Genomic DNA, 27,523 nt, shown 5'->3' with positions numbered 1-27,523 from the left:
ACACACACACACACACACATAGACACATACACACAGAGAGACACATACCGAGACACAAACACACACAGAGGCACACACATATGCACACACTTACACAGAGAGACAAACACACACACTGTTTCCTGCATTTGTTTCTGAAAAAACGCATAGGAGCTGTAACATCTGAACTATCAGAATGGCTCCCAGCAAGCATGCTCTCTACAAGGTAATGTTCATCATCTAAAACTAAAATTTCCTGAAGCAATATCCCCCTTCTGCCACTCTACTTGCCACACCATGAACCAAACTAAGACAAAGACATCCCTGATGTAAGAAGTCCTTCTGTGTATGTGTTGAACCATAGCAGAGCAGAGCAGATATAGGTGGAGAAAACTAAACTGAATGCTGGGAGAAAGAAGGCAGAGTCAGAGACACCACACAGTTTCAAATGGCAGCACAAAATGCTCTGGGTTTTTCAGGAGATCGAGCACTTGAATGGGGTTTGTCAAAAATGTGCTGTAAGTTAATTAGTGGCAGCATGGGCCAGTTGGTTACCAGCATGAGCCTTGTTCTCACCCAGAGTTTGAGAGGCACTGCAAGGACCTCTGCCATGTCAGACTGGGCAGAGCCAAAAGGCAGAGCAGTCTCAGTTCTAGTAAAGTTGCTTAGCAATTTTAGAAGTGCTTCTAGACAGGAAAGGATTTCAGATACACAATAGGACAGATTCAGACACAAAAGACTTCTAAATGAGAAACTGTGTGTTTAAAAAATGTACATAGGCTTTGGAGAGAGAAGAAAAATAGTAAAGAGACAGTAAATGTAATATAAAAGGGTAAAGACAGCCATGGATTAAAGGTGTAAAGATAATAAATATTAAACTTGTAGGAAAAGTAATAGAGTAAGAAAAGTAAGCACTGTAAAGATGGAATATACACTGAGAGTCTGGATTATATATAATATTGTGTTTTCTTTGAAAATTTTGACTGTGAAGGACCTTAGTACAGAGAAACATTTCATTGTATGGGCTGTTAAGCTAAACCAACTTATATGTTTCAAAAGTATCCTTTTTTCAAAAGTATCTTGATTCTAAAATTTGAGTCTAAGGATGTATTGCTTTGGACAAGAGGTTCTGCTTTTGTTTTCACAGAAGATGAGAACCTCTGGATTTCTTCCAGACTAATGTGGTTTGATGGACCAAGACCCCCCCCCCCAGAGAAGTTGCTGTGAACACCCCAAAACGTACTTTACCCAACAGAAAGCAGGAAATAGTTTGGATAGAACTGAACTATGACCAAATTCCCAAAGAATGTTTATAAATGTTTGTTTACATATAATGGGGATATGATATATATATATATATATATATATATATATATATATATATGAATAACTTAAATTGGTATGGATCTTGGAATATTGGTTAAAATTTAAGGTATATTTTTAATATATATATATATGCTCTTGATTAAGGCATTGTGTTTGTATAGCTCATTTATAAAAGTAATATATAATTAAGAACTACAGGTTAATAAATAATCATCTTTAATAGTCATGATTGAAGTCATGTTAGTTATGTTTTCTAGATGTACAGAGATGTGTTTCAGATGAATATATATTCTTCAGGTCTTTCAAAGACTAAAATATGACATTTAAAATGTTTTAAGAACTTAAAAGTTTTTATGACAATGAGACACATCTGGTCCTGGCAGCACCAATAATTTCAAGAGGAAGATGTGCATCAAAAAGTTTCCTTATGGAGTTTGTTAACCATTTAGGACAGAAATTGCTCTTGACTGGACTGCTTGATGATATGCTGTATAAACTGGACATGCAGGACCCACAGGACAATGACTGCTGAACTTGCCTATGGATGATTCCATGTTTTGGGGTTCCTGCTTGATAAAAGAGTCTGACAGACATTCTGCAAGACACAGAAGAAAGTGACTGACAAACTACTAATATAGGCAGAACTGTCTTTGAAATTTCCTGCTTCACGGAAAAGTCTGCCAGACACTATGTGACTGTGGACTGAAGATGGATGCCCAACAGTTGAAGAGAGGGAGGAGAAATTATGTGAGCAAAGGGGTCAAGATCATAATGGGGAAACCCACAGACACAGCTGACCTGACCTAGTGAGAACTCATTGACACTGGACTGAGAGATAGGAAATCTGCATAGGACCAGACGATGCCCTCTGAAAATGGATAACAGTTTCGTGACTTGGGCACTCAGAGGGGCCACTGTGTGGGACCAGGATTTATCCCCAGGGCATGAACTGTATTTTTGAAGCCCATTCCTTATGGGAGAATACAATTCTCAGCCTTGATAGAGGGGAGGGACTTGTTCCTGCCTGAACTTGATAGGCCAGACTTTGTTGACTCCCTATGGCAGGCCTTACCTTCTATGAGGAGTTTGGGGAGTTGGTTGAGGGAAAATGTGTGTGGGGAAGGAAAGGTGAACTGTGGTTGGTATGTAAAATAAAAAAAAAACTTTAAAATAAAAAATTTCATTTAAATGTAAGTAAGCGGGGAAAGCAACAACTACAGCAGAATACTGAGGATTTGTTCAGCTCTGATTGGCCCAGTCCAAATGACATCACAAGGAGTCATTGTGACATCAGCTAGAGACCAGACCATATAAGGAGCTGCCTGGCACTGGGTTTTGTCCTTGTATCACAGGAGAGGAGTTGGTTGGTGGATAAGGATTTGGACTCAATTATTCCTCGTATTCTTGGATATCCGAAAGTGGGTGATCCTGAAAAAAAGTGAGCTTCTCTTGTTTTCCGTTCAACTTTCAACGTTTGACATTTATTGATTAATTCTTTTCGACCATATTCAACTTTGCTTTATATTGTGGCTGTTATTTCTTTCACTGACTGAGATTTTCCTTTTTATCCAATCTCAATTCTTTATCATTCTTCACTGTGCTCTTTTATTTTTAACTTTCTGGTTTGTAAGCACACAGTGAGGAATTTACTGAACTGTGCTGAAGATTCACAAGCCTTGTGTCACCTCCCTGCCAATGTCTAGTACCAGTGTTTCTATTAACAAGAAATTCATCTTTTCTTCTGCCTATGATGACAATAAATATCTTCATGTTTGCAGAATAAGATTGTTTATAATAGAACATTCTCTCATTCTAGGCTTGTCCCTGGCAGTGCCATTGCTTTTCTTTCCAGGGCTGACTATCGTTTCTTGATGTTGGACTACGCTTGCTGTTTTGTCCATTTTTGTATGTAGATTGATTCTTTTGTTCTTCTGAAGATCTTGATCATGAAGAATTATCATTTTAATGTGTTACTAAGAAGTAAAGGAGCAAGTGTTTCCCTTAAGGATATTTTAATCTTCATAGTCATTGCCCCTGTCAGATACTCATCTCTTTTCACGATGCTTTACTGGGCTAGAGAGTATGGGCTTTATGAGAAGAGTTTGTTTTATAAAAAGATTTGAATGTATCCCTTGCTCAGTTTTATGGGCTAATGGAATATCTGTGGATCATTACAGTTATTTCTTTAGATTGTATGATCCGTTAGTGAATTATCCCGGTAACAATACAAGGCATTGTCAACCTATTTGTTCTTTCAGATTGTGTTGTCTAGTTTTATATTTCAACGTTAAAGTGTTCCACAGATTTTTGTATCTTTCTTTGGTATATGAGTCCGCATTTTTACGGGGGAGTGCAGAAAGTTGGGAGCTACAGAGAGACGGTGATGCTTAGAGAGATTCCATCCATGCACAAGGACTCTAGCAATGATGGCCATGCAGTGGGGGTCTGAAGCAGTTGCATTCCTGTCAGACAAAGCATGTCTTCATGGAATTGTTGGTTTCTGAGGGAAAGGGAGGTCCTATACCAATTGGAAGCAGGTTCATTTAGAATGAGACCTGTGCTACACTACAGAGGATGGGGCCTGGAATCAGAGTACTTGAAAGGTCCATTCTTTCTCTGGTGGAGGTGGATGGAACAGACACAGGCAATGTGTGACTGTGTGACAGCAATGAGTCTGCCTTGACTTCTGGGCCGTATGGGTAGGTAGGGTGGGGATGAGGGCAACCAGCTCTGCTATGCTCGGGATTATTGGCTAGCATTCTGTTGTGATAGAAGTTATAAACCTGGCATCTTAAGAGAGGGTGAGCATGTATATGTGACTTAGTTTAGGAGGGACAAGAGCCCATGGTGGTGGGTCAGAATCACAGAGGTCAGCTGGAACCCTGAAGGCAAATGCAGAATATTGAGATGTCACACACTGCAACTCCAGCAAGAAGTAGAAGAGGGCATGAAGACTATGCTGTCTCTTCTCAAGGACAGTGCCAAGGATGGAGTTCTGCTTCTATGGTTCCAACCTACGATGTTTCTAAACAGTACCATCTATTTTTCTTGTGTGTCCATGTGTTCAGAGGGATTGTGGAATGTCAGATGTGATGAGGACTTGACTTTTTGTTTAGGAATTTGTGGAACGCATGGATGTGGGGCAGGCTAGAGGACCTGTGCCCCTTGGTGATCAAGAACTCTAATGCAATGTCACCAACCACCTAAGCAACAGCTCCATGTGGGAAGGAAATGTGCCACCACCATGGCTTCAGTGTCTCTTTAAAGTGCGTACACGCATGTGCACAAACACACACGCGAGCACATGCGTACACAGACACAAACCCTTCCTCCCTGGAATTGATTCTGGTCTGGGATTTGGTGCCAGCCATGAGAAAATTACTCAGGGCACTGGTTGTGTCACAGAACTTGATCAAAACCACTGTCAGTTATGGAAGCCATGATTGGTCCGCTCATTTGGGTGACATCACAAGGAAGCATGATGAAGTATGCTAACAATTACTCTGTTTTAGGCCCTGCCTGCATTGGGTTCCTGGTTTGTATCTCGGAGTAGCTGTTGCTGGGCTACAGAACAAGTGTCACCGAATATTCTGTGACAGACTAGGAATCTCCAATCTACTGGACTTTGCTAGAGTGAGCTCCTTTCCAGTTATTGGTGTTGGTTCCAGAGTTAAGTTTTGCAATTTCATGTTTACATGGATGCTATTAGTTTCCATCCTAGGTTTGATTTGTGAATGTTGTATCTATTTTTTCATTATTACCCAATTTCCTTCTTCAAAATTCATGTATTCTTTACATTTTTCCCATTTTCTTCAGCTGGAACACGTGTTACTGTAAACTAACCACAGCAACTTCATTATAAATTTCCCATCCATGTCTAGCCTGCATTTTGGTCAAACTCTCCTGCTCTATCGCTTCCTGCACGCCATCTCTGTGAATAATGCTGTTTCTTTGATAAACGCTCAGCCTTCCTATTTCTTAAACACACAGGAGAAGAAAATATCCGTTTCTCTTTGTGGACTTTGTTTCTCTTAGATGAGATTTTTCTCTACTTGAAGCTACTTTCCATAGAGTATAAACGATCAGTGATCCCTGTATCTGAGTATGGGTTCCTCCCCAGAATATGAACAATTGCTGCTACACACTTGTTCAGTGTCTTCATGTCAATAACCTTCTGGATTATTCTTGTACTTCTTGGTCTTAAAGGCATCATTTGCTAGTTTGGGTTCGCTCAGAATACAAGACAGAGAATTCATACTTATCAACTTCCATTCTAAAACTATATCATTTCTTCCCTAGCATCGTGTGTCCCTGAAATTGCCCAAATACAGAGAACTTGAGGTAACCATCATGGTCAGCCACCGGGAAGAGGACATCCTTAAGAAGAATTATAAATTTTTAACATCTCTGGGGTGTGGTGCATTTGGGGAGGTGATACTTGCCCAACACCTTCCAACGAAAACGCAGGTGGCTATCAAGGTGCTTGAGAAAGAGTACAATGATGAGGAGTACATCAGGTCTGAAGTTGCGATCCATAAGTCCCTGCAACACAGCAACATCATCCAGTTATTCCACGCTATCAACACGCTGCAGACCACCTATCTCATCATGGAGTACCATAAAGGAAAAGACTTGGTGATGTTGATCAGGGAGGTGGGCTGTCTAAAAGAGGAGGAGGCTAGGCCAATAATCAATCAGTTGGCGTCTGCTGTGCACTTCCTGCACCAGAGACGGATCGCGCACCGCGACATCAAGCTAGAAAACATACTTCTGGGGGAAGGCGGCAAAGTCAAACTTTGCGATTTTGGGTTGGCCACTCAGCTTGCAGAGGGCCAGATGCTGGAGGAGCTGTGGGGCACCTTGCCATATTTGGCCCCTGAGATCTTGGCCAGAACACCATATGACGCTATGGCAGGGGATATGTGGAGCTTAGGGATTGTCTTCTACGTCCTGGTCACTGGACAATTGCCCTATGTAGCATCGACCCCAGAAGCTATGTACCATCTGATCACCACCACCCCGTGCCGCATTCCATACCATCTTTCTAAGGCCTGTTATCTCACCTTGGCCAGACTGCTCACCGGTTACATTTGGTTCAGGCTAACTTCATCTCGGCTTGTGGAACGATCTTGGCTGGGCCATATTCAGGAACACGTAACACCTCCTGCCAAGGATATCCTCCCCAAGGTTGTGGAGACCATGTGTAACATCGGGTACACCTGTGAGCAGGTTATATCATCGCTAAAAGACCCACAGTCAAACCTGACAGCAACGATTAACATACTAAAATTCAAAGTGAGCTCTGGGGATAGCAGTCTGCAAACGATCATTCCTGCAGTCGCTATTAGTGTCCCTGTGGCCATGAAGAGGAGCCACAGCGAACCAGCTCTGCTGTCCAGGGGCAGAAACAAAGCAGGGCTCAAAACACACACCTGCCCGGAGGAGTTGCACTATTCAGAAAACACAGCCCCAGAAGGAGATGCATTGGCCACCGAAACCATCAAGTCCACTACAGGGGACACCACAGTCAACCCGATGTCACTGGATAGCCTGGCTGATGAATCCTCCTCCCATGAGCCACCTCTGAATGGGAGATGCATGGGGCTGGTGAACATGGCCTTCAGCGAAGAACAATCCACAGAGCCAGAGGTGCCCAGTGACCAGGCCCAGGATGTACCCACAGCCTCTGGAACCAGGCCACTCCGGGGCTGGAAGCGAATGAAGAAAAGAATTTCCCGGGCCCTGAGAGCACTGAGCTGCTGCTGCCTGCCCGCCCCATGTGGGCACACAGAAGTGGCCTAGGGGAATTCCAGCCCTGGTAAGGAGTGTCTGCTGCAGGAGGGAGTCAGGACAGAAGCTCAGATGGCAGTGGCCCTGCAACCCAGGGCAACAAGTCCCTGCGTCCATACTCCAGCTACAGGTTCTGAGCTTTCTCCTTTAGCTCACTGCTGCCCCGGCACTGCTTTCCAGATCCAGGGCTGGACAGAAGGCCCATCTGCCCACTGAGCCTCCTCCTCCCCAAATTTGGTTTGCATATAGGCCCGTTACCCACAACATCTAACACATCTCCCTCTGCAACCAGCCATGAATTAGATGCCCACCTCATGCTGATCATCATCTTGTCTTCTTCCTCTGCTCCAGCTTAATTTCAACTGTCTGTTGGGCAGACCTGCAACAATGCATGTCCTTGAATCTGATTGACAGGGACAATGGATACAGAGTTGGAGCTTATGCTTCAATCTGAACTCCCACTCTTTCAATAGTTCTGATTTCTGTGTTATGTGTTATTTTTTAAAATTTGCTTTTTTGTTATTTGTTACTTTTTATATATCTTTAACATAAATGTGTTCATTAGGAAATTCAATTAAAATAGAAAAAGTAGTTAATTAATGTTGTTAATGCTTCATGTAAATATCTGGACAGTCATTAGTAACTATGAAAGCCTAATGTGGACAATAAATATTCATATGAGCCACAAAAGAGAGGACCTTCTGGTCCTAGCTTGTGGGAGAGACTGTCGGCCAGCATTCCTAAGCCTCAGCTCTCCTGCGAAAACCAGCCTACCCAAGTCTCAGCCGTCCTTCCAAAACAAGCCACATGAGCATGCATGGCAGGAACTTCTTCCCTGAGCCAATCAAAGACCTCCTGCTATGCCCAGAGACTGCTGACTAATGGACACGTGATCAGAGTTGTCAGTGAAGAACAAACCCAGGTCATCAGGCTTTATGGCCAACAGGTTTACCTGATGAGCCATCCCACTCACCTGAAAGATTTATTAGACTGGTTAACCTAACGGCTAGTGTATTTCCCATTGACAACATGCAGGCCAAGTCTGGAATCTGGATGCCTCTGCAGTTTCTGTGTGCTGCTGGTGACCTAGAATCTCCCTAGCACTGAGTTCACATTGAAGACAGAAGGGGTTAACGTTGTGTCCTTGGAAGATGGCTACAACAATGGGTGAATTCCTCATAGAAAGGCTAGCACACCCAGGATTTCCTGCTCCCCTAGTCTGCTCCCTGGGCTCCCAGAACTTTGGATGGTACCATTTACAATCAGGATGGGTCTACTTCAGTCACTGTCCCACATGCCAACCCTCTCTGGATATTCCTCTCAATGCACAAGTGTGTGCTACCCATCCTAGATACTCATGCATTCAGGTAGAGAACAACCACTTCACAGTTCTGCCTGATAGCCTGGGAAATGCTTACCCACGAAGTCATGGTGACACTATCACCCCTGGGAGGATACATCCACAGGACTGTACACATGACGCGAAAACCTAGTAATCTCAAAACCTGGTCCTGGTGGTGAGCCTCCAGGAAGTCATGTGGTCTGGGCAGGCCAATCATCATCCCTCCACAAGGCTTTTCACACAGAGAAAAGACAGATATCATTTTTGGTAATTGAGGCAGAAACAGGATCTGCTGGTAGAGAAGCTGAATCCACAGAAGGAAAAATTGTGTGGGGGAGATTAAAGAATTGCCTGCAGTAGAGAGTAGCCCATGACAGACCAAAGAAAGACTCCACCCAGACCAGAGTGGTGAAGCACGGAGTTTACTGGAATTATTCGTGAATTGTTCATAGGTATAGGAAGGCCCAGCCCCTGTGGGTGGCACCATTCCCTAGGTTGAGCCCTGGATTGTCTAAGAATGAAGCAAGCTAGCAAAGATGAGTTTATTCTCTTTGCCATGGACTATGAGTGTGATATGACAAGCAGCTAGAGTTCCTGCCTTAAAATCCCAAAACTGATGGATTGTCACTTGGATTGATGAGTCAAATAAGCCCTTTCCTCCCCTGTGCAGTATTTGTTACAGCAGCAGAAACAAAACTAGAACATATGTCAGAGATCTTTACCAGCCGAGCTTCCTCCTTGGGACCTGACAAACCCACCTGCTTTGTTGAAGAGCCTGGATTTTGAGGTGCTCCTGGTAAAAAGAGGTTGAGCCTATAATGCTTAAAGAAAAGAGAAATAAGCTCACATCTGTTGGTACTACCCACTCCATACTGTTGGTAAGATGTTTTGGAAAATCCTTTGTCTTGTGAACTAAAATAACCACCCGTGGATGCCTTCCCCATTCTCATTAGTGAGCTCTGCTAGGGCACATGATGTGTTCAGGAGATAGATGCCAAGCACAGCTCTTTCAACTCCTATTTTGAACTTGACCTTTGCAGCTACTCCGGGTTTGAGAATGCACAGAGGTGTTCCCTCTTACCCCAAACTTGACACTTCTGATATTCATCCTTGTATGTCTTCACTTAGACTACAAAGACATGGAAAATTCTGAAGTATTTGTCAACACACAGACACTTGGTGAAGATGGCTTCCTATAATTAATGATGTCACATAGCCTAGAGACTAGTGAAGATGGGGAAACCATGCCTATTATTTTAAAGATGAACATGACAGGCACCAATGAGCAGTCCTAGGAACTCAGATACAGTCATACCCTAAAATCATCAGATTCCCTGAGGAAAGGACAAGGGAGAGAATGCTGGGGATGGGGAATGTCAGACAATCTGAAGGAAGAACTGGGTGTGAGATGCTTTTCTTCTAGAAAAACAGCAAGTGAATCTCCAGGCTGATTCCCTCCTGCTACTCATTGAGGTTCAAAACCGAGAAAAGCAAGTCGCTTAGGCACAATGAAGAAAAGTTAATGTGAACAAATGCCAACACTCAACTCTGCAGTGCTGCAGGGAGGAGAATTAGATCATGTAATATTGACACCAAGGTCATGGAGTACCTCTGTCTACAGGAGTTTGTGCTCTGCCAACAAGACCAAAATCCAGTGTCCTGATTAGTGTTGCTTACATGAGTAAACATTTGTCTGACCTTGTCTCAGTTAAGCCAGGTGCGCTTGGTTCCGGGATGAAACGGTCCACTTAAAGAAGTCATTACTGTCTCTGTCAGTTGTAGGTACTGGAAAGAAACGGTCCAGTTGGAGAAGTCATCACTCTCTCCGTCAGCTGTAGGTACCAGGAATAAACGGTCCAGTTGGAGCAAACACCGCTCTCTCCATCAGCTGTAGGTACTGGGAATAAACGGTCCAGTTGGAGCAAACACCGCTCTCTCCGTCAGCTGTAGGTACCGGGAATAAACGGTCCAGTTGGAGCAAACACCGCTCTCTCCGTCAGCTGTAGGTACCGGGAATAAACGGTCCAGTTGGAGCAAACACCGCTCTCTCCGTCAGCTGTACGTACCGGGAATAAACGGTCCAGTTGGAGCAAACACCGCTCTCTCCATCAGCTGTAGGTACTGGGAATAAACGGTCCAGTTGGAGCAAACACCGCTCTCTCCGTCAGCTGTAGGTACCAGGAAGAAATGGTCCAGTTGAAGAAATCATCGTTCTCTTCATTATCTGTGGGTACCGAGAATAAATGGTCTAGTTGGAGCAAAAACCGCTCTGTCCATCAACTGTTGGTACCTGGAAGAAATGGTCCAGTTATAGAAGTCATCGTTCTCTCCATAAGCTGTAGGTACCAGGAAGAAATGGACCAGATGGAGAAATCATTGCTTTCTCCATCACCTGTTGGTACCTGCAAGAGAAATGGTCCAGTTGGAGAAGTCATCGCTCTCTCCATCAGCTGTAGGTACCAGGAAGAGAAGTGGTCCAGGTAGAGAAATCGTTGCTCTCTTCATCAATGGTTGGTTCCGCGAAGAAACGATGGAGTTGGAGAAGTCATAGCTAACTCCATCTGCTTAGGTCCCAGGAAGAGGAGCAGTCCAGGTAGAGACGTCATTGCTCTCTTCATCAGCTTAGGTACCAGTAAGCTAAACGGTCCAGGTTGAGAAGTCACCGCTCTCTTCATCAGCTGTGGACTTCGGGTGCTGATTGAACTCTTGATCCACTTCAACCTCCCTAAAGTATGTTGTTTGCTGTGGTTCCAATGAAGAATTCATCATTTCCTGCAAAGTGGAAGACTTACAAGGTTTGAGTCAACTATTCCCTTTCCAAGGTGAGTGGGACACACTATACACATTGTAGTCAGTCTAGGGCTACAGGCAAATGTGCTATTACTACGAAAAGGAAGCATAATTTTATAGACTGCTTTTCTGAGCTGCTCTGTGAGTCAGACACTCCTACTGGGTTTGTCAGTTTTCTGGCTCTGTAACTGAAATCGTGAGCCTGACTGCTTTATCCACAAAAGAGGGTTATTTATTTCAGCATTCTAGACCTCAAGGGTCCGGTGTGGTAAGGCTCATGAGGAACAGTACCCCAACAGAAGTAGAGAGGCAGGAACCCAGAGAGAGGGGAGAACCGCTCTTGCTCTTCTTAACAATACCCCTATACAAGAACAAATGCAAGCTCCCAGTCCTCACTTGCGGCTTTCCTGCAAGGAAAAAAAATATGCCAAAAAGCAGTTCCAGGAGGAAAGGCTAATCTCAGCTTTCCCTTTCCAGCTCAGCACATAAAAATGTGAGTGACAGCAGCCCCTGAGCTAGAGACCTGAGGTGAATCAAAAAGACAGATTGATTGGAGGACCAGCATGCATGCCTCTGATTCTAACAACAGATACAATGTAACCAGAAGCCCAAAGCTCTTGCCTGCCCTGTGGTGCGAGACAATTCTATTTACTGTAAATTATGTTTTAAATAAATGCATATTGGCCAGTTAACAAGGCAGGAAGTATAGATGGGAAAACCAGACAAGAAGAAGAGTCAGAGCGATGAGAACAGGTGAATTCTGGAAAGAAGGAAGCTCCTTCCCCAGTACCATGGAGACACTGAGATGCAGGATGTGACCTGCCCCACTGATAAAGGTACTGAGCCATGTGAATAACATAGATAAGAATAATGGGTTTATATAAGGTATAAGAGCTAATACAAAGCCTGAGTTAATGGGCAAATCAGAGTATTACTTATGGAGACCTCTGTGTGGTTTTCTTGGGGACGTCCCAGCTGTGGGAACTGGGCAGGACAAAAACCCCAACAAAGCAGGTCCTCACATTACAGAATGGTGCCCACAAGGACAACTTCATCCACATAAAACCTGAGATAGCTGGGAAGTAATTCTAGACAGAAAAGAATAGAGTAAAGCATGACTTCTTAGCAGCAGAAATTTCTCAGGTCTGCTCTGCTTGCTAGAGTCAAGCAGGCTCTCTCTTTTAAGAAAGGCTTCCTGACTCAGTATTAGCTGCAAGGTTTTTTAAAGAGGTCCTGCCACGAAATACTTAAATGGGCATAATGAAAAGCTGAACAAATGATTTTTGGTATTCAGTTGTAGCAGGAATAAAGCCATGCTGTTTTAAAATGCTGGCTTTATGGGTCATCCTGACAATGCAAACTCTGACTCTTTCAGGCAGGTGGTCCGACTATGGAGAATTGGAGTGTAGTGTGTGAGTACACTGCTGCAGCTTGCTTGTTGGCACAGATATTAAAATTCAATAGAGTTGTGGCAATAAACGTGACTATATCCGGTACATCCGTCATGAGCCTGGAATCTCAGAAAAGACTCATGTGGTCAGAAAAAGAGAGATATACATAAAGTGAGATTCAAAGACAAAGAAAACCTCTAAATGGTTTACAGTGTGTTAAAAATATATGCAAGCTTTTAAAAAAAAGGTTAAAGTCCATAAAACAAAGAGTAAGAAAGAGAGTAGCTGGGTGTGGTGGCATACACCTTTAATCACAACACTTGGGAGGCAGATGCAGACAGAGATATCTGTGAGTTGAAGGTATGGTGGCACACACCTTTAAACTCAGCACTGGGGAGGCAGAGACAGGCATATCTCCGTGAGTTCAAGGACAGCCTGGTCTACAGCATGAGTTCCAGGACAAAATACATAGAAACCCTGTCTCAAAAGCCAAAAATTAAAAATAAACAAAATAGAGTTGAAAATAAAGCCATGGAAAGATGGAAAACACACAGAGAATCTGGATACTGTATGTTATTATGCTCTCTTTGAATTGTTTGAATGCTGAGGAAGGAACAACAGCCGTTAAAAGATATCTGCTTATAAATACTGCTGAATTAATCCAAGATAGGGATTTAGAAAATATCTGGAGTTCAAAATTGAAGTCAGAATGTATGTTACTTTATAGAAGACATTTTGCTTTTGTTTCCACAGGAAATGAGAGGCTTTGGATTCATTCTGAGTTAAGAAAAATCAGCTTTGATCAAGGAAGACCAACTGAGAAATCTCCACTAGGAACAGATGGCACAGATGTCTGAGTTCTATGTCCAGAACAGATTTAAGACTGCTTCCTGAGATGATCAAGAATCACAAGATATTCCAGTAAGGACTTGTTCATAATTCTAAAGTTTTTTTTTTGTCTCCATAAGATTATCAGCACACCCAAACAGCAGGAAGTAGCCTGGAATATTAAACCACATTCCCAAAAATGGACTATGTGGTGTGAGAGAATTCTGTATTCTTTCAATGATGTTTTAAATAAATGCTTAGGGACCAGTAGCCAGGCAGGAAGTATAGGCAGGACAACTAGACATGAAGTAGAGGCAGGGTAATGAGAACAGAAGAATTCCGGGAAGATGGAAGCTCCTTTCCCAGTCCCGTGAAGAAACTGAAGATGCAGGATGTGACCTGCCCCACTGAAAAAGGTACTGATCCATGTGGCTAACATAGATAAGAATAAGAGGTTAATAGAAGTTATAAGAGCTAATATGAAGCCTGAGCTAATAGCCCAGTGCATTACCAATGGAGACCTCTGTATGGCTTTCTTTGGGACGTACCAGCTGTGGGAACTGGGCAGCACAGAAACCCCAACAGAGCAAGCCCTCATGTTACAGCCATGAAATAAGCTTCTTATACACTGGAAATATTTGTCACTCGAATTGGTTTAATAAAACACTTAATGGCCAGTATCCAGGCAGGGCAACCAAACTAAGGGAGATGGGAAGGGGAAGGATGGAGTCAGGAGTCACCAGGAGGTACAAAGGGGAGCAGGAGTTGAATGCACCATGCTAATAAAGGTACTGTGACATGGCAGAGAGTAAAGAAGGATAGTGGGTTAACTTCAAAATGTAAGAACTATAACAGTAATTAAAAATCACTCGTCATTAATATCCCTTAATCTCAATGGACTCAATTCACCTATAAAAAGACACAGGCTAAAACAATGGATACAAAAGCAGGATCCAGCCTTCTGCTGTCTACAAGAAACACAACCTCAACCTCAAAGACAGACAATACATCAGAGTATAGTGTTTGGACAAGATTTTCCAAATATATGGACCTAAGAATAAAGGTGGTGTAGCTACCCTAATACCTAACAAAATAGACTTCAAAGTAAAATCAATCAAAAGGGATGGAGAAGGATACTTTATCCTCATAACAAGAACAATTCATCAAGATAAAGTCTCAATACTGAACATCGATGCCCAAAATACTAGATCACCCTCATGTAAAAGAAATAATACTAAAGCTTAAACACAATTCAAACCTCACATACTAATATAGGAAACTTCAACACACTACTGTCCTAATGGACAGGTCAACCAGACAGAAATCTAAGAGACAAATAAGAGGGCTAAAACATATCATGAATCAAATGGATTTAACAGACAACTAATGAACATTCTACCGAAACACAGAAGAATATACCTTATTCTCAGCACCTTATGGAACCTCCTTTAAAATTGATTACATCCTCAGTAATAAAGCAAACCTCCAAAGATACAAAATATTTGGAGTAATCCCCTGGGTCTTATCAGACTACCATGGTTTAAAATTAGAATTCAACAGAAATACGAACTTCAGAATGCAGAAAAACACATGGAAATAAAATAGTGCACTATTGAATCACATCTGGGTCAAGGAAGAAATAAAGAAGGGAATTAAAGACTTCCTTGAATTCAAAGAAAATGAAGGCACAACATATCCAAACCTATGGGACACCATGAAAGCAGTGCTATGAGGAAAGTTCTTAGCACTAACGGCCCACATAAAGAAAATGAAGTAAGCTCACATTAGTGACTTAACAGCACACCTGAAAGCTCTAGAGCCAAAAGATGTGGATTCATCCAGGAGGAACAGAAGACAGGCAATAATCAAATTAAGGGCTGAAAACAACAAAATAGAAACAAAGAAAACAATATAAAGAATCAAGGAAACATAGAGCTGGTTCTTTGAGAAAATCAATAAGCTAGACAAACCCTTATTCAAACTAATCAAAAAGTAAAGGGAGAGAGAACATACAAGTTAACAAAATCAGAAATGAAAGGGGGACATATCAACAGACACTGAACAATTCAGAGAATCATTAGGACTTGCTACAAAAACCTGTACTCCACAAAATAGGAAAATGAAAGACAAATGGACAAATTTCTGGATAGATATCACCTACCAAAATTAAATTAAGATCACGTGGACAATTTAAATAGACCTATAACCTGCAAGGAAATAGAAACTGTCATCAAAAGCCTCCCAACCAATTTCTTAAAGAAAAACAAGGGCCTGATGGTTTTACTGCAGAATTCTTCCATCACTTTCAAGAAGAACTAATAGCTATACTCTTGAAAGTGTTCCCCATAAGATAAACAGAAGGAACATTGCCAAACTCTTCTTATGAGGCCACAGTTACCCTAATAGCAAAACCACACAAAGATTTTACCAAGAAAGAGAATTACAGACCAGTCTCATTCATGAACATGTATGCAGAAATACTCAATAAACTACTGGTAAAACAAATTCAAGAACACATCAGAAAAATCATCCCAGAGATTCAGGGATGGTTCAACATACAATAATCTACCGACGTAATCCACCATATTCAAGGTAATCATTATCAAAATCCCAACACAATTCTTCACAGAACTTGAAAGAACAATAATCAACTTCATATGGAAAAACAAAAACCCAGGACAGCAAAAAAAATTCCTGAACCATAAAGGCACTTCCAGAGGCATCACCATTCCTGACCTCAAGCTCTATTACACAGCTACAGTAATGAAATCAGCTTGGTATTGGCATGAAAACAGAAACGTTGACCAAGGGAATCTAATAAAAGACCTGGATATTATTCCACACACACCTATGAACACCTGATTTTTGACAAAGAAGCTAAAATTATACAATGGAAAAAGAAAACATCTTTGACAAATGGTGCTGACATAACTGAATATCAACCTGTAGAAGAATGAAAATAGATCCATCTCAGGTTCCATGCACAAAACTCAAGTCCAAATGGATTAAAAAACTGAAGACAGGAAATAGAGAATGGTCTGTTTATTTATTTTTTTTAATTTTTTTCAAAGTTTATTAAATTATAAAAGTTTCCATTTCTGCCCCTCCTCCCAACACCCTCCCACTTTCACTTCCCCCACTCCCTCTCCTCCTCCCTCTCCATCGATAAGAGTAGTCAAGGTTTCCTGCCCTGTGGGAAGTTCAAGTTCCTCCCCCCTCCCTCCAGGTCCAGGAAGGTGAGTATCCAAACAGACTGGATCCCAAAAATCCAGTATATGCAGAGGAAACAAGTCCCAGTGTCATTGTCAATGGCTTTTCAGAAAGACTCCGGGCCAGCCACATCCAGAGAATCCGGTCACATTCAGAGAATCTGGTTAGATCACGTTCGAGGGAGGTCTTGTCCCTGGAAGGCAGTGGTCAGAAAGGCAGGGCTACAATATGAGACCCCTTTTTCAGTTGGCTTTTCATTGCCTCCTCTGCTTCCCAGCAAAGTATTTACCAGAGGCTAAATTTAGTGCCCTTGCAATCCACTTTGTGAATATATTGGCTGTATGGCCTAATCCTCTTTCATAGTAATGAAGAACGATTAAGCAAATTGTAGGGCTTCACAGACTGTTTTCTTTACACAATGAGATGTTTCCCAAACAAGTAGATGGTGGTCTTGTGTTTCAAGAGTTCCAAGCCTCTGGGCAGTGTGAGCTCAGTACAGGAAGAGCAAGTGGCAGTGATGCCAGCTTCCCTTCCTGCCTCTCAACATGACTGAAGAGCCTACTGAGAACAAGTGGCCTGGATGCTCTGGCAGTGATCTACTGTGCACACATGATATCACTACAGCCACACCCATCAGCAGCAACCTCACCATCAACATCACACTCAAGCCCCATCCCACCTTGCCCACGCTCATGGGGCCCTGAGTCTGATACCATGTGATCATATAGATCCACAAGAAGCTGATCCGTGGAACATGTTCAAATAACCCCGATGTCCTGACATCTTACAACCAGAAACTCCAGGAAATTAAACAACTGTGTTGCTTAGCAATACTTGCTTTCTGTGAGGAAAGAGAGGTGCTGAGTGTTTTGAAAACATTCCACTATTCTTCTAAAAAATACACTTCCTATAACTTTACAAATAATCAAACAAATGCTTTCCTGTGTTAAGTTATTAAATTTACCTTCTCTCTTCCAGCATGAGGCATGTCCACAAACATGACAACAAGAGTCCCATGCCTTTATCATCCTTTTTGTGGGCTTTTGACTAGACTTCAGAATTTAAATAAAAATATTTATATTATTAGATATGGATCTATAACGTAGCACATTATTCTCCAATATTAGACCTGTTTAAACTATATATAAAAACTCAAAGTATGATGTCAAAAAGCACCTGTGCACAGGAATTCCTACACAGAAGCAAAGTCGGCAGAGGCTGATGAAAACTGCGAAGAGTGTGGCAAGTCACAGACACAAAGGCTAATTCCTATTTATTGTGGGCAATCTTTAGCCCCTTTAGAGCCATTCTTCGGCCACCTCTATGTCAGATCTAACAAAAGGAGGGGCTGAAAATTTTACTAGATAGCACCAGAGTCCAGTAGCTGCGATCCCACCACTTTACTATACCCTACCTTTGCAATGTTTCCAACATTGTGTTTGAAAATAATTGCAGAGCATTGTAGTTAAAAATTACAAATCATGCCTATTGGCAGATGTTAGACACTAGACTGTGCCATATTCCACGCAGGGGATACACAATGTTCTTTCTGATCACATTGGTAATAGGCAGAAATATTATAAATTATAGTCAGAAGCAATGATCAGCATTTTCCTTCCACTGGCATTGCTGTAGCCCATGACTTCTGGTTCTGCCTCTGGTAAAGTTCTGGGAAAGACAGCATCAATTACTAGAAGGACAAGCGATGTGTCGTGACCACGACTCCTTTCTTAAAGATCTGCTCCTAAGTCCCACAAGCCATGATTAGTTCACCTGTGTCCTTGTCAAATGAAAACTATCTGCCTTCTCTCACAGGATCTGCAGATCTGCACCATTAAAGTGAGAAGCCTGACAGGCAGTGAAGTTAAGACTAGTTTATCATTTGTGTATTCTAGTTTGAAAAAAAATTCTGAGAAGTCGGTATGGCTTGACAAGGCAACAAAATGGAAATAGCAAAGATCTAACAGTTCCTGAGAGTTTTCTATTGGAAGGGTTAAACACAAGACATTGCCTGTGTAACTACAGCATTCATTGATGAAAGGGTGGTGAACTGCAAGTCATGGGTATCTGTTAACAGATAAGGTAATCATCTCAATAAAAAGGGCTGAAACTGTGTTTGCTGATGCCATCCCCTAAGCCGTAGGAATGGCTGGTCTCTGTTTTCCCATGCTTCCCTGAGTTAGCTTGGGTTCCCACACAGCCTTCCATCCACATCAAATTCACTAGATGCCAGGGCAAATATGTTAGCCACTTATCCTGAGTTCTAATGGGTTTTACAAACTAATTCCCTAGTAATATTACATTATAGGGTTATCAGAAAGGTTATGCTGATCATGTGGAATGCTGTGAGGGAGAATGTGAAACAGGAGGGAAGGTCAACACCTATAGGTGAGGTTCTCTGGGCCTACCCAGCACATACTGTCCCTTGGTATTAGTGAAACCACACAGGAAACCTACACAGAAACAGGTTTAAGATCTTGTCTTCTTATCTTGAGTAGCAAGAGACATCGAGACCTTATTTTTATTTTACGGGTACCAGCTAACAATATAATTATACTTCCTTCTACCTCTTCTTCAAATATATGTCAACATGAGATAAATATACCATAACATCCTGTGTAAAAAATCCAGAAGTATTGTCAGTATGAAATAAAAATTTTAATAAAATAAACTGCTAAAGCTTAGAACACACTAAAGATGCAGAAAACTAAAATTTTCAATGCTATTCCATTGAACAGTTAGTTATCAAGTAATTAGTTCTTTCAAATTTTTTTGTTACTTAATCAAACACCTTTTTTGAATGTGTCTATGGAATAAATTATGTGTTTGTATATATGTATATTATAATAAGTATAATATCCCATAAACATCTTATTTTCTTATCTTTTTATTTCATCTAAGAGCTGGGAGTTTGATGTTCTGTTTGGTGCCCATGGTGGAGACTGATGAAATGAAGCTGGTGCAGACCAGAGTCATTCTCAGCCACATTGCCACCAAATGTGCCCTCCATGAGAAGGACATGAAGGAGAGAGGTATGGATGAAATGTTTAGTCTGGGAAATAGTTACATCATGACTTGAGTGAAGAGAATCATGGCAAAGGACTCGTGAGACAATGCCTGGGTGTTTGGGCATGCATACACTGACTTCAGTTAAGAAGAATGCTATGGAATTGAGGGCAGAATAGGAGGGGTTGTGGGTGTCCTGTAGAAGAGGAGATGGTGGAGTCCGGTTTCCCTTTGATTAGTCTTCAGAGGAAACATTCTAGCCAATAGCTTTGGATAGATGGACACAAAGGGCAGTAAAAAGAAGGATCCAAATAACTTATCTTAAAGTTCTGACAATTACAGTCATGACCCTAGCTTACCATGTGAATCTACATGCAGTCAGGATGATTGTGGCTCACAGAGTCTGGTACAGAGATACCAGGGTTGCATGAAGCTTTTTTGGGGAAGGCTGTTCTGAGCTGTCAAGACTGACCATGTGGTCTCCACTTTCTTGTGATAGACCACGCCATTCAAACTGAATATTCTGTGGAACTGTATGGTTTTTCTCAGAAAATTAAACACGGAGTCTCCAATAACCCAGCAGTTACATTGCTAGATAAATACACAAGAGAAATAAAAATACATTCCTGGGATATTCATAGATGTGTTAGTTATATTGTTCAATAAATAGAAAATGAGCCAGACATCAACAGAAGAATGGAGGAAGAGAGCAGCCTTGCTTGCCAGCCCTTTAGGGCATTCACATGGGAATGTGACTGGAGGTGGTGGCATTTGCCTTTATCTTAGTACTCAGTGACAAAAAGAGCAGAATTCTGGGAGAGCAGAATTCTGGGAGAGCAGAATTCTGGGGCCAGTGTGTGTACATAGTACATATACAGGTCAGACAAAACTACATAAAGAGACCCTGTCTCAATAAAAATTCTAAAAGGATTGCTAATCTGCAAGTAAGAATCTAGTATTACTGCCTCTACAGCTCCGTCAGAGGGGAACCTATTTTGCCACTGCCTTTTATGGTTTTTGACTGTAAAATCTGAAGCAGGAGGGTTCTGGCAGAATATCTGTGTGTTTTCACCATTGACAGGTATACTGACGATATGATGGGTTTGGACTACTCAGTTCTCCATCAACCTTACATTCCCCAACTAAGAAAGAGGCAAGTTTGACCATATTCAATTTTGTTTTAAATTGGGCTGTTATATCTATTCTTTCACTGACTGAGATTTTTCTTTTCATCCAATCTCATGTCTTTGTCATTCTTCACTGTGCTCTGTTTTTTTCAAACTTTCTGATTTGTAGGACACAGTGAAGAATTCCTGACTGTGCTGAAGACACACCAGCAGTGTGTCACCTCCCTGCCAATTTCAGGTGACCAGTGTTTCTATTAACAAGAAATTCATCTTCTCTTCCAACTATGATGAAGATCAATATTTTCATGTTTTTAGAATAGGATTGTTTATAATAAAACATTCTCTTGTTCTATGTTGTCCCCGGCAGTGGGATTTCTTTTCTTTTCAAGGGTGACGATGTTTTCTTGATTTTGGACTATGCTTGCTCTTTTGTCAATTTTTGTATGTAGATTGATACCTATGTTCCCCTGAAGGTATCTTGATCATGAAGAATGACCATTTTAATGTTTCACTGACTAAGAATTGTAGGACCAAGTCCTCTACTTAAGAATATTTTAATGTTCATAGTCATTGACCCTGTCAGATACTCATGTCTTTTCAGGGTGTCTTTTCTTGGCTAGAGAGTAAGGGCTTTACGCTAATAGTTTGTTTTATAGAAAGATTAGGAAATAAAACTTGCCTCAGTTTTATGTGCTAATGGAATATGTGTGGATCCTTACAGTCATTTCTTTAGATTGTAAGATCTGTCAGTGAATCGTCCCAGTAAAATGCAGTGCTTTGTCAACCTATTTGTTCTTTCAGATTGTGTTGCCTAGCTGTATATTTCAACTTAAAAGTTTTCCACAGATTCTTGTATCTTTCCTTGTTATATGAGTCCCCATCTTTAGTAGCGAAAGAAAAAAGATGGGAGCTACAGAGAAACGGTAATGCTAGGAGAGATTCTCCATCCAGGCACAAAGATTCTAGCAATGATGGCCACACAGTGGGAGTTTGAAGCAGTTTCATTCCTGTCAGACAAAGCATGTCTCCATGAAAATGCAGGTTTCGGAGGGAATGGGAGCTCCTGTACAAACATGAAGCTGGTTCATTTAGTATGAGACCTGTGCTACACTACAGAGGATGTTGCCTGAAATCCAGGCTGCTTGAAGGGACCATTTTTAATCTTGGCGAGATCGATAGAACATATACAGTCAATGTGTGACTGTGTGACTGCAATAAGTCTGCCTTGACTCCTGTGCCGCATGGGTAGCATGGGGATGGGGAGCAACCAGCTCTGCTAAGCCCATGTTTATTGTCTAGCATTCTGTTGTGATAGAAACTTATGAACATGACATCTTAAGAGAGAGTGAGCATGCCTGTCTGACTTAGTTTTGGAGGGACAAGAGCCTCTGGGAGTGGGTCAGTGTCATGGAAGCCAGCTGGAATCCTGAAGGCAAATGCAGAAAAATTGACATGTCACCAACTAAACTCAAGCACGAAGTAGAAGACGACAGGAAGACTATGCTGTTTCTTCTCAAGGACAGTGCCACGGATGGAGTTCTGCTTCCATGGCTCCAACCTACAAAGTTCCCAAACAGTACCATTTACTTTCCTTGTGTCTCCATGTGTTCAAACACCCCATTTGTATCAGACATTTCTATTCAAAGTAACAGAGGGATTGTTGAATGTCAGATGTGTTCAGGACTTGACTCCTTCTTTGGGAATTTGTGAAGCACATATGTGGGGCTAACTAGAGGACCTGTGCCACTTGGTGATCGAGAACTCTAATTCAGTGTCACCAACCACTTAAGTGCCAGTTCTATTTGGGAAGGACATGTGCCACCACCATGGCTTCAGTGTCTCATGAAACTGCATATACGCATGTGCACACACACGCATAGACACACACACACATAAGATAATGGTTGTGTTCCAGAATCTGACAGTTATGGAAGCCATGTTTGGTCCACTCATTTGGGTGACATCACTAGGAAACATTATGAAGCATGCTAACAACTACTCTGTTTTAGGCACTGCCTGCATTGGGCTCCTGTCTTGTATCTCGAAGGAGCTGGTCTACAGAACAAGTCTACTGATTATTGCCTGTGACAGACTAGGAATCTCCAATCTACGAGACTTTGCTAGAGTGAGTTCCTTTCCTGTTACTGGTTTTGGTTCCAGAGTTAAGTTTTGCTATTTCATGTTTACATGGATGTTATTAGTTTACATCCTTGGTTTGATTTGTGGATGTTCTATTTTTTAATTATTACCCAATTTTCTGTTTCAAAATTCATTTATTATTTACTTTTTTCTACTGCGGTTTCAATTTTCTTCAGATGAAACACGTGTTACTGTAAACTAACCACAGCAACTTCATTATGAATTTCTCATCCATTCCAAGCCTGCATTTTGGTCAAACTCTCCTGCTCTATCGCTTCATCCACTCCATCTCTGTGACTAATACTGTTTCTTTGATAATTGCTCAGCCTGCATCCTCCTTAAACCCACAGGAGAAGAAAATATCACATTTCTCTTTGTGGACTTTGTTTCTCTTAGATGAGATTTACTCTATGTGTAGCTTCTTTCCCAGAGCATAAGTGATCAGTGATCCCTGTGTCTGAGAATGGGCTCCTCCCCAGAATCTGAACAGATGCTGCCACACACTTGCTCAGTGTTTTTTTGTCAATTACCTTCTGGATTATTCTTGTACTTCTTGGTCTTAAAGGCATCATTTGCATGTTTGGGTTCTCTCAGATTACAAGACAGAGAATTCATACCTATAAACCACCATTCTAAAACTATATCATTTCTTCCCTAGCATCGTGTGTCCCTGAAATTGCCCAAATACAGAAAACTTGAGGTAACCTTCATGGTCAGCCACCGGGAAGAGGACATCCTTAAGAAGAATTATAAATTTTTAACATCTCTGGGGTGTGGTGCATTTGGGGAGGTGGTACTTGCCCAGCACCTTCCAACGAAAACACAGGTGGCTATCAAGGTGCTTGAGAAAGAGTACAATGATGAGGAGTACATCAGGTCTGAAGTTGCTATCCATAAGTCACTGCAACACAGCAACATCATCCAGTTATTCCACGCTATCAACACGCTGCAGACCACCTATCTCATCATGGAGTACCATAAAGGAAAAGACTTGGTGATGTTGATCAGGGAGGTGGGCTGTCTAAAAGAGGAGGAGGCTAGGCCAATAATCAATCAGTTGGCGTCTGCTGTGCACTTCCTGCACCAGAGACTGATCGCGCACCGCGACATCAAGCTAGAGAACATACTTCTGGGGGAAGGCGGCAAAGACAAGCTTTGCGATTTTGGACTGGCCACTCAGGTTGTAGAGGGCCAGATGCTGGAGGAGCTGTGGGGCACCTTGCCATATTTGGCCCCTGAGATCTTGGCCGAAACACCATATGACACTATGGCAGGAGATATGTGGAGCTTAAAGATTGTCTTCTACCTCCTGGTCACCGGACAATTGCCCTATGTAGCACCGACCCCCGAAGCTATGTACCATCTGATCACCACCACCCCGTGCCGCATTCCATACCATCTTTCCAAGCCCTGTTATCTCATCATGTCCAGACTGCTCACGGTAACATTTGGTTCAGGCTAACTTCATCTCGGCTTGTGGAACGACCTTGGTTGGGCCATATTCATGAACACATAACACTTCCTGCCAAGGAAAACCTCTCCAAGGTTGTGGAGACCATGTGTAACATCAGGTACACCTTCCAGCAGGATTTATCGTCACTAAAAGACCCAGAGTCAAACCTAAGAGCAAAGATTAACATCCTAAAATTCAAATTGAGCTCTGGGGATAGCAGTCTGCAAAATATCATCCCTGCAGTCGCTATTAATGTCCCTGTGGCCGTGAAAAGGAGCCACAGCGAACCAGCTCTGCTGTCCAGGGGCAGAAGCAAACTAAACCAGGGCTCCACACACACACCTGCCCGGAGGAGCTGCACAGCCCCAGAAGGATAAGCATTACCCACTGAAACCATCAACCCCGCTACAGGGGACACCACAGTCAACATGACGTCACTGGATAGCCTGGCTGATGAATCCTCCTCCCCTGAGCCATCGCTGAATGAAAAATGTTTAGGGTTTGTGAAAATGGCCTCCACCGATGAACAATCCACAGAGCCAGAGGTGCCCAGTGACCAGCCCCAGGTTGTACCCACAGCCTCTGGAACAGGGTCACTCCGGGGCTGGAAGCTGATGAAGAAGCGAATTTCCCGGGCACTCAGAGCACTGTGCTGCTGCTGCCTGCCCGCCCCACGTGGGCAAACGGATGTGGCCTAGGAGAATTCCAGCCCTGGTAAGGAGTGCCTGCTGTAGGAGGGAGCCAGGAAAGAAGCTCAGATGTTGGCGGCCCTGCAACCAAGGGCAACAGGCCCCTGCGTCCATACTCCAGCTACAGGTTCTGAGCTTCCAGTCCCTTTCTCCTTTAGCTTACTGCTGTGTCAGCACTGCTTTCCAGATCCAGGGCTGGACAGAAGGCCCATCAGCCGAGAGATCCTCTTATCTCCCCAGCTTTGGTTTGCATTTAGGACCGTTACCCATAACATCTAACACATCTCCCTCTGCAACCAGAAATGCCTTTGATGCCCACCTCATGTTGATCACCATCTTGGTCACTTCCTCCTCTCCAACTTAATTTAAGACTGTTTGTAGGGCAGACCTGCAACAATCCATGTCCTTGAATCTGATTGACAGGGACAATGGATACAGAGTTAGAGCTTATGCTTCAATCTGAACTCCCACTCTTTCAATAGTTCTGATTTTGGTGTTATTTGCTTTTTTAAATTTTTACTTGTTATTTATTAATCTTTGTATATTTCTAAAAGAATGTTTTTATTATTATACTTTGGAAGTTCAATTTAAATAGAGAAAGTAGTACATATATGATTTTTTTCCCTTTGTTGTTAATGGTTCATGTAAATATCTGGACACTCATTAGTAACTATAAAAGTCTAATGTGTACAATAAATATTAATATTAGCCAATAAAAGAGAGGAGCTTCTGGTCCTAGCTTTTAGGAGAAACTGTCGGTCAGCCTTCCTAAGCTTTAGCTGTCCTTCCAAAACCAGCCTACCCATGCCTCAGCCATTCTGCCAAAACCAGCCCACATGAGCATGCAGGAACTTCTTCCCTGAACCAATCGAAGGCCTGCTGCTATTCCCAGAGACTGCTGACTAATGGACACATGACTGGAGATGCCAATGAAGGAAGAACAACACCGAAGAATTGGCCACCTGAGCCAATGGGATTTTGGGATAGGATATGAGAGGCCTGCCTATACCCTCAATAAAGGAGTTGGTTTTTTGTAGTCACCAGACTTAAAGAGTCTATGTGGTTGACTCCATGCCTTCTCGCCCCCTCCCACAAGTGGTTTTCCTGCAGGGTTGCCCCCAACACGGATTGATCTTGGCTCAATTTTCCTTCAAAAATCTCTCCCTCCTCCTCCTGTCCTTCCTCTCTCTATTTTTTTTGTGGCCTCTGTTCACAGGAGGCACCTAGGGGCTCACCATCTCATCTTGTCTTGGTTCAGTAGGATCCCAGGCAGCATGAGCCCACCCTGTCCTCCCAGGTCCCTGTGAGAAGAGGACATTTAGTCCCAGTCAGCCTCACAGAAAGTCCTATCTCTGAGTATCTTCAGCTCCATTGCCCAGACTAGTCACGTGACTATTGTTGAGCCAATCATTGTGTCCTAGGTTGTGTGCTGTTCTGATTGGTCAGACCTGAGCCATATAACCATGTAGAAGGAGCAGCAGGCTGCTTTTCGTCCCACCCACGTCCTGGCAGCCTGGCTAGCTTTGCCCCCAAAATCATTCATTTAAACACTGCCTGGCCCATTATCTGTAGCCTCTTATTGGTTAACTCTTCCATATTGATCTAACCCATTCTAATAATCTGTGCAGCACCACGAGTGGTGGTTTACCAGAAGGTCCTAACCTGCATCTATCTCGGGGAGGAGAGTCATGGCGACTGTCTCACTGCCTTTTTCCTCCCCGCATTCTATTCTGTCTACTCCGCCTGTCAAAGCTGCTGTCCTATCAAAGGCCTAGGCAGCTTCTTGATTAACCAATGAAAGTAACACTTAGAAAGAACACCCTCCTGCATCATTTCCTTCTTTTTTGTTTAAACAAAACAGAAGGCTTTTATTTTAAAATAGTAAAATGACATTTAGCAAAACACTTAAAAGGAAGAATTACAGTTACAATATCTATATCCATTTTATCTTTTATCATAAATAAGGAAAATTATAATTATAACTATAACTAACCATTCTTCAATTTCATCAAAGGCTCCAGAAGGCTATAATATTACCTAAGTAAATAAGAAGTAAACAACTCCTAAAACTCTAGAAATGACAGAGACCTCTCGCTGCCTGCACAGTCACCCAAAGTTTCTCTGTACCATTGGGGCATCCATCTTCAGCCTACACGCCCATAGTTTCCAGCAGACATTTCCATGAAGCAGAAAATTTTAAGGGCAGTTCAGTCACTATCTGCTGTGTCTTGTAGAATGTCTCACAGACTCTTTTATGAATCAGGAACACTGAAAGACCATCTCACCTTTAGGCAAGTTTAGCAGTCCTCTCTCTGCGGGTTCTTTGTGTCCAGTTTATGCATCAGTCCAGGCAAGAGCACTTTCTTGCCAAAATGGCTATCAAACTCCATAAGTAGCCTCTTTGATGCCCATCTTCCTCTTGAAGTAGATTGGTGCTGTCAGGAGCAGACGTG

At 42.4% G+C, this 27,523-nt stretch overlaps 1 protein-coding gene across 1 annotated transcript; it reads left to right on the top strand.

Moving 5' to 3' along the window:
- Positions 1-5,610: 5,610 nt before the first annotated feature.
- Positions 5,611-7,361, top strand: LOC148119064 (sperm motility kinase-like). The gene has a single exon (XM_087897824.1). It carries the CDS (start codon positions 5,656-5,658, stop codon positions 7,105-7,107), a length of 1,452 nt encoding a protein of 483 aa, XP_087753950.1. The 5' UTR covers positions 5,611-5,655; the 3' UTR covers positions 7,108-7,361.
- Positions 7,362-27,523: the final 20,162 nt, after the last annotated feature.

Source organism: Myodes glareolus, chromosome 18, assembly GCF_982192425.1.
Source record: "Myodes glareolus chromosome 18, mMyoGla1.1, whole genome shotgun sequence".
In the NCBI taxonomy this organism is placed as follows: domain Eukaryota; kingdom Metazoa; phylum Chordata; class Mammalia; order Rodentia; family Cricetidae; genus Myodes; species Myodes glareolus.
Note: the sequence above shows the minus strand (reverse complement) of the source record. Positions and strands in the feature narration are given on the sequence as shown.